Source organism: Calliphora vicina, chromosome 2 (genome assembly GCF_958450345.1).
Source record: "Calliphora vicina chromosome 2, idCalVici1.1, whole genome shotgun sequence".
Lineage (NCBI taxonomy): Eukaryota > Metazoa > Arthropoda > Insecta > Diptera > Calliphoridae > Calliphora > Calliphora vicina.
Genome location: NC_088781.1, coordinates 71929551 through 71938541, shown reverse-complemented (window position 1 = coordinate 71938541; position 8991 = coordinate 71929551). Strand labels below are relative to the sequence as shown.

Here is an 8991-nt window from a genome sequence, read left to right as displayed (position 1 = left end):
ACCGTAGATGGCGTAGTATTAAAACAATAAGTGAAATACTTGAGCCATTCATCCCAATCGCTTTTGTCAACGGATATGTATGATCTTACATATTCGTTGAAGGTTCTATGACTTCTTTCCAGTTCCTAGTGTCTGATGATGATAAGCAGTCGATGTAATATTCTCTATTTTTAAAAGGTTACACAATTCATTAAGTACTGAGTTTTTGTACTCTGTACCCATGTCCGTAATGAACGTCTTCATCGGACCATAAGTAAGAATAAAATGTTCAAATATAGCTTTCGCAACTGATTTTGCGCTTTTATCTTGTATGGGTACCGTTACAAGATATTTTGTCATGTCACATATTATTGTGACAGCATAAGAATTTCCGTTATAAGATTTTGGTAGTGGACCTATAGTATCCACTATTACCGTATCAAATGGTTTAGTCGGTGTGTTTGTCAAAGTCAATGGCATTTTTGTGTGTTTTGTAATTTTAGCCGACTGGCATTTTTGACACATTTTAACATATTTCGTAATATCACGAGTCATATTCTTCCAGAAATAATATCTTTTTATTTTATTAAGAGTTCTTGAAACACCAGAATGTCCTCCTTCTGCTGGATCATCGTGGTATCGTTTCATTATCTCTGTTATTAATTTGGCACTTGTTACGTGGATCACCTCATTAAGTAGCGCTACTTTTAATAATTTTAATAATTTATTGCCCATTTCTTTAAATTCATTAATAGAGATAAATTCGAAAATTTTCTCACTAGGTGCCACTTGTAATTTATTAATGTTTAGTTTACCGGCCACTTCTTCGAGCCTTGGGAAAAATTGTCCTAAGTCAAATTTCCCATTAATAAACAATTCATTCATTTGTATACATGCTAATGCAGATTTGCCACGTTTAATATAAAACTTTTGTGGGGTAATCTTTAGCTTACAAAATTTTCTGACGTCAGAATTCATAATTGGTACAAATATATTGGGCTTCTCATTTTCATTTTCTAAATGCCGTTTGTTTATTGTAACTGGAGACTTTTTAAGTGACTCTTTTGCCATTGATCGTGTGTTTATTTTGTATATATTGTTATTTTCATTGTTTATTTTTTTCAAGTCATTTATGGATATACGTGATAATGCATCAGCAACATAATTATCTTTTCATTGGTATTTAAAATCCTAATAAAGGCTTTGTCAGATTTAACCAACGTGTTAGCTTTAAATACACCTTCTTGGGGCTCCTGATTTGGAACAATTTATTTCTTGTTCAGCATGAGTGAATCTTACTTGACGAATCACCTTTGCTCTGGCAGACAACGTAATATCGCCGTAAGCACTTATAATTGGTACTTCTATCTGCTGTGGAAAATTTTCAGGTCTTAAAATAAAACAATCCTGGTCTTGGCTGAATTCAAGAACGCAGTTATATTTTTTAATGAAATCCATTTCTATAATATCGTCGCATGGTATGGGGAATTCATCTCTCACAACGTGAAAGTTATGAGGTATTAAAAACTACTTGTATCTTAGATAAAAAAAAAAAACATCGTACCAAGAGATCTAATTTTGCCTTCACCTATTCCACTTAATTTTGTTATATATTTAGTACTAGCTGAACCCGGTCCGCGTTGCTGACCCTTAGAAAATATCTGTTTTATATTGCATCTCTATTTTAATATACAGTTTTGGACAAAGTCGGTGATCCAATGAATTCAAAAATTCAGTAGGATAATCGACGGCTTGTTCTTCGTTCATTACTGTATCAATCTATTTGTATTTTATTGTTTTGCCAGGCAGTTTCAATTGTATTTGCTTATTGATCTTGTTAATATCATAATTTGTTGGTGCCAAAATTGCATGTTCCCACAGACAATCCGAATTGTTGTAGTTCATTGTAAGACTTGGGAATACTTTGTCGACAACGTCTTGAATATTTATTAGCATTTTTCAGAAGTCCGAAAATGAAATCTCATTTGTAGAGGGATCAATTGGAATTTTTCGTATCGTCATTGAGAAGCGTGAGCACTGATCCAAATCTGTGGTACATTTGGCCTTTAACTTTAAAGGTGGGCATGAAGCCGACGTCATTTGAAAGCATGTGTTGTACTTTTGGATATTTTGAAGGAAGTGTTTGGAAATAGGATTCGCGCCGAAAATGTAACTTAGTAGCAGCTCAGACGGCTCAATAACTGGTGGCAGAATAACTTTACCGTTCGAACAGCACATTCCCGGGGATTCCTTAGGGAACTTCAAAATGCTGCAATGTAAGTAATGTTTGTTCATTGCGCCAATTAGTACATCCTTGTGATTCCTGTAGTCATCATACTTATTGATTCTTTCTCTTGATCGAGCCATTCGGGAGCGAACAACTATATGCTGTTGAGGTGTTTCTGCAGCACTCGATGAAGATGCACTGCGACGCATTTGCTGAAGCCGTGATTCTCGTTCTATTCCCGTTTCTGCGACTCTAGACGTAGATGCCCTTTCGAAAACAAATTTTATTTGAATAAAACCTTTATTTTTTATTAAAAGTATTTACAGTATTACCCGCTATGCTTTTCTGAAGATTCCGTGAAAATTTTATCAAAATCGGTCTAGCCGTTTTTGAGTCCATATGGAACATACATACACACATCTGTTTTTATATATAATGGCATTAACGGTATAATGTAAAAATTAGATTTTTACAAACCTCTACGCCCACCGACCGAATATCAAAAATCTGACTTTACAGTGTTACCCGCTGGGTTATTCTGAAGATTCCCTGAAAATTTCAGCAAAATCGGTGCAGAATCTGTTTATATATATAGATGGTATTAGCGGTATAGTGTAAAAATTGGATAATGCCACGCCTCTCCGCCCACAGACCGAAAATCAAAAATCTGACTTTACGGTGTTAAACGCCAGGATATTCTGAAGATTCCCTGAAAATTTCATCAAAATCGGTGGAGACGTTCTTGAGTTCATTCGGAACATACATACACACATACATACATACCCACATACAAACATCCATTTTTATATATATAGAAGAATGGCATTAACGGTATAATGTAAAAATTAGATTTTTACAAACCTCTACGCCCACCGACCGAATATCAAAAATCTGACTTTACAGTGTTACCCGCTGGGTTATTCTGAAGATTCCCTGAAAATTTCATCAAAATCGGTGCAGAATCTGTTTATATATATAGATGGTATTAGCGGTATAGTGTAAAAATTGGATAATGCCACGCCTCTCCGCCCACAGACCGAAAATCAAAAATCTGACTTTACGGTGTTAAACGCCAGGATATTCTGAAGATTCCCTGAAAATTTCATCAAAATCGGTGGAGACGTTCTTGAGTTCATTCGGAACATACATACACACATACATACATACCCACATACAAACATCCATTTTTATATATATAGATAGATTTCATTTTTTAGTCATATTGGTGTTTTAGCAAGGATATGTCTGCACTAGCAATGTTAATAATTCTTTAGTTTGATTAATCTGTAGTCTTATGAAAATGCTATAGTTGAGGTTAAGATTGTACACTATTCCGATCCTAGGGAGCGTTCGGGTTTTCCGAATCGCTATCAGATAGATTGGCTGCTCTTACATAACTTCCGCGGTTGTTAGCACGTCGCCATCTATTTCTGTTGCTGTCATTAGTATTATTTCCGTTACTATTCGGATTTTTAAAGTCATTGTTGGCATAAAAGTTATTGTTATTTCTGTTATAGTCTCTTCTCCTATCATAATTATTCTGTCTTTGGCCATAGTATAGTATGGCATTCTGCTGACCTGTTGCCTCGGTACAGCTATTTACAAACTTACTGACAGCTTCATTCATGCTGTTAAACTGTCCTGCTTCCATGATAAGTTTAACTTTATCAATGGTGCAGTTTTTAGCAAGTGCCTTTACGGCAACCTGTGTAGAATATTTACTTGCCAATTCGCATGACAAACCGTCCGATATGTATGCATTTTCTAATGATCTTGTAAGATTTACTATTTCTGTGCAAATATGCATTTTTTTATCCTTTCTAATCTATTTCAAAGGACCTTAAAAATTTTTCTTTTTTTTACTTAATTAGACTTAATAAGAACTATGTAATTAATTTCTATTTCTTAAAAATTATTTATTATATATTATAGTTTACATTTTATTTTTTCTATATTTTTATGGTTAAATTTTTGTCAAATGGCGGTTAACGCCTACTGACCCTATACGTGCAAATGGATGCACAGTAGTTTTTTTTTAAATTTATTATATAAATATTTTTTTCTATATTTCTTTTTATATACATTTTATTTTGATGAGGCTTTTAGAAGGATATCGATCCGGTCGATTTTTAACCACATGGCAGGATCTTCCTTTGGTTTAGGACTTCTTCTATAGTGATCGCCTTTGGGCCAGGCGATCTCATTCTGTACTTTGGCCGTACAGAACCTCTGGCGGAGACTTGGCTGTCCGCCAGGAACCACAAGATTACTTTTGGGTGCTCTTTTTTTTTTGTTTGTTAAGCACTCCAAAAGACTGGTGTAAATAAAATATTACAATTTGTAAACAATATTTTTCCTTGGGTGCTCTAATATTAAGCACACCGGTGCTTTTTTTATTTTCTAGCACTCCAAAAGACTGGCAGGATCGCCATATAAGAGAAGAATATCAAAAGTTGTTTTATTTTTATACCACTTTGCTCGAGCTAAATTACAGCTCAGAGTTGGTAATGCAAAGTGTGTCCATTTATTAAAATTTTATTGATTATATACTAAATTAATGCTTACATTGCATTTTAACCTAAAGTGGAGAATGTAGCAGTTGGACAGAACATTGAACGCAAGAATCACATAAAAATTAAGTAACGATTAGTACAACACACACAGTGTTTACTGTTTTGTCGTTTCTGTAATATGATATTAATCTTTTGCATTTCAATATTCTGTCGGTATAGTTGACATATGGTTTATGCTACAATTTTAATTCGTCTCCGAACGAGTTCATGCATTTCTTTTTCTGCTGAAGCAACTTCACCCACCTTGGAACCCGGCCTGATGATCTTTTCTCCGCGGGACAGACGAAGCACTCCAACAGGAACCATTTTGTTGTTGCACTGTTCAACGAGGGCCTCCATTGTTACATGGCCACTTCCTACATCCGCTGGTTCCACCAAATCCTCTGACTGCGGTGGCAACCTTTTGTGCTCAACAAAAATTAACTTTCTTACTTGAGACTTGCTCTCATATCCGACGTCAAGGGGTATTTTGACATTTCGCCAATTCATGACTTTTTGTCCCATATCCAAAGTAATGCTGTCACTAATCATGAAGTCTGCATCAATGATTACTTCGTCCACAATATCGGCAACAACAAAGACACTATTTACGCTAATACCACCAATAGTTAGTTTCACATTAACTTTACCATGGACAGCGGCAGGCTCTCCAGTAGCGGTGCGTAGACTTACATTGCAAATTGGTTCCATCGATTTCTTTACTAAATCTGTTCTGATGATAGACTGCGACGCTCCCGTGTCCATAGTAACGATGTGCTTCCGACCGTTGATGTACCCACTAGTAGTAAAATTGTTATTTTCCTGCTGCAGTACTGATATGGAGATGGTAGGGCCATCAGGTGAGGGTGTCAGATCCTGTCCCTGCTAGCTCGATTTAAAGGTGGCTCCTGAAATGCTTGATGATTCGCCAGCTGGTTCTTTCTTGATGGTGAAACATATCTGATTCGCTTTCTTGGTGCTCTGCAGTTTCGCTGAATGTGACCCATTTTTCCACAGTTATAACATTTAACTTTGGCTTTAGTTTGTCTCTTCCTTAAAGCCTTTAAAACTGCCTCTTTTTATTCCTTTAATTCGTTGACCATACTTCTATCATTTTCAGCGACAACCTCGATTTTCCGCACATCACACATCTGGGGCTTTGAAATTATCTTTGCTGTTTCTTGTACCAGCGCGAATGAGACGGTTTCAAAGAATGATGGTTTAGGTGTAGCACAAACCGCATGTTTTATTTCAGGATCGCGAATGCCATTGACGAATGCTCCAAAATTGGATGGTTTCTCCCCTGGATAAATAAGCTGTAGCAAACGCTCGATTTCCATCGCAAAATCTTGTAGCGTCTCATTGGCATTCTGCACTCTACCACGCAATTCCATTCGGTATAATTATTTTTATGTTCGTCACCGTACTTACGTTGTAGCACCTCCATTATGTCATCATAACAATTTCTGTTGCTCGCTGGCACGCTTTCAAGAACTACCGCTGCATTTCCTTTTAAGGCCAAAATCAACTCGATAGCTTTTTATTCGTCTTTCCACATGTTTCTAATGGCAACTGTATCAAAATGGAACTTGAAAACATTAAATGGTGTGCTGCCATCAAAACTAGGGGCCTTTATTCTGCTAGATGCTTCTGAAATAACTCGAACCGGTCCATCTTGGCATTGAAGATTATTAATTTTCATTTCCAGATCGAGAAATTTATTATCAACTTCTTGGGATTGTTTTTCTAGGCCGTTCTCTAATTCTTACACCTTTTTGTCAAATTTGGATACTTGCATTTCAAGGTTATCTACTCTGCTGTTTATAACCACACAAAGTTCTTGAAGTTTCTCGTCTGTAGCTTTAGAAGTTTCTTGAACTTCAGTTTTAACCTCCGCAAGCTGTTTCGAATTTTCGTTCATTTTCTCCATCATGGCGGCGAACATTGTGTCTAAGTCCATGTTGCTCGTTGTTGAACGAGTGCATATCTCAGCTTCTTCTTTGTACTCAAATTCGTAAGTACCGATGTCAATATCACGCCGCTTAAATTCATCTGTTAGCCTTCTTTGCAATTCTGTATTGTTACCTGCTGTTGGTAGCTCCAACTTACTCAATTCTTTCTTGAGTTGTTCAACTTTTAGTTCCTCAAACTTCATGCTTATTAATTTGCAATCCCACTTCTGACACCAATTGCTACGTTTTAACCTTTTCAAACGTTTGTTTATTTCCTTTAAATAAACCGGATACTTTTGATTGCAAATAAAAGCGGTTTAGTAGTATGAAAATTGTAACAACTCTTTATTTATTTTAAATGTACAACAACAGAATTAAATAGTCACTCAATGTTTTTTTATACACGTTTATTAATTCGCACAAATACTGACACACTTTATAATGTACACGAATTATCTTGAAAAACACAGCACTCAGTTGATGTTTATTCGAAAAGTGTCTCTGATAAACTCACTAACGACTGCAACCTCTGCCACTATTTATAACACTGCCATCTGCACTCTAGATTGCTCTTTAACTGTCTAGAGCTTTCTAATACATACGCCATCTGTGTTTAACTGAATATTCGAATTCGAATATACGGTCGCAGCAAACAGCGTTGCCATACTTACGATCAATGGTCAACTGAAAGCTTTTATTCAATGTTAATAATGCCCACAGATATATTACAGTTTGCTATTACAGCACTGCTATTTGAAAGCATTATGCTACTTTTAAATTAGCCGTTAAAATCGTTATATTTGAATTCAAGTACAATTTCGTAACAATATGTATACTCACCTTAAATGCAAACAGACGTAACTTCACTTTTATTTTTTTTTTGCAGGAGAAGCAAAAAACGTTACAATCAATAATAATAAAGTCAAACGTCACACAGTGATATGAGAAAAAAAAAGATGGAAATAAATCTGTAACTTCTAAAACCTTAGTCCGATTTTAATGAAATTTCACATGCGCAAAGGGGAAGTGTTGAGTTTAAGTTTTGAATCTGGACCTCATGAGCCCACCAGGAGCTGAGCCAGAGGTCCCCAAAGTTGGACACCTCGGGCATGGTCAATTTTAAAAATGATCCTATTTCTTCGTTTGTGTTCCGATTTCAAAAAAATTACGTATATGGAATCTTCTCATCGAGCACTATGTAAATGAATTTTTTAATTATCAAAAGTTATATACATAATTGAAAAGTAGACAAAATGCTCTATCCATTTATATATAACATGTCTATCTTATGTTTTCTACGTGGCAAATTAATTAGGGAAAACTTAACAACTCGTAGATAATTTACCTAGCAATGTAGGCAACATGCTTTTTTATGAATTTTCTATGTTAGGTAAATTATCAGCGAGTTGTTAAGTTTTCCGTAATTAATTTGCCACGTAATGCACATAAGGTAGACATGTTATATATCAATGGATAGAGGATTTTGTCTACTTTTCAATAATGTATATAACTATTGACAATTAAAAAATTCATGGAATACTTTTTTGAAAAATATGATAATACAAATTTTTCAAATTGAAATAAAATTGTTATTTATGAATATTTTTTAATGAAATTTGACATTTATATAGATTTTTTATTGAAAATGGAAAAATAAAAACTAATTTTGAAATTTGTAATCAGGAATCCCACAAAAAAAGTATTGAAAAATTCCAAAAATGGGATATTTTTGTTTTTTGGCTATAATATCCATACCAGGGGCAGGGTTATCAGAACCCTTTACAAAATAATAAAGAACATATTGGGCCATCTAAAATGGGTTACTATATTTTGATATCCACTATGCGTTTTGAGAATTTTTGCCCTAAAGTTGAATTTTACATAAAAAATAGGCGTTTTTTGAATGAACCTGGTTCCCTCGGTATCAAAAATTATAACTTTTTTATCATTATACATCCTTTTAGAAATTTTTTAGATAACTTAAAAAGAATAAAAGTACTTTTTGCCCAAAAAAAATAGCGAAAAATCGCCTTTTTTATTTTTTAAATTCAAATGCATTTAACTTTGGATTCAGTCAATTCTTCCTTTATTTGATATATATATCTGTTGTTAATCCTATAAAGGAAAAATGCAGAAAATCGGGAAATATTTGGAACAGCGGTCATCAAAAAACTGGAGTAGGGTGGGTAAAAATTTTTAAAATTTAATTTTAAAATGCGGATATCTCCAAAGCTATAAGAGATAATTGATAGCTACGACGAGGTTTTATATAGTGCTCGAT

General features: G+C 34.6%; 1 protein-coding gene across 1 annotated transcript; it reads right to left on the bottom strand.

Annotated features, from left to right (window-relative positions):
• Nucleotides 1–3545: 3545 nt before the first annotated feature.
• On the bottom strand, nt 3546–4013 carry LOC135950528 (putative uncharacterized protein DDB_G0286751). Its single transcript, XM_065500065.1, has one exon. The coding sequence runs from the start codon at nt 4011–4013 to the stop codon at nt 3546–3548; it is 468 nt and encodes a 155-aa protein (XP_065356137.1).
• Between the last annotated feature and the right edge of the window lie 4978 nt (nt 4014–8991).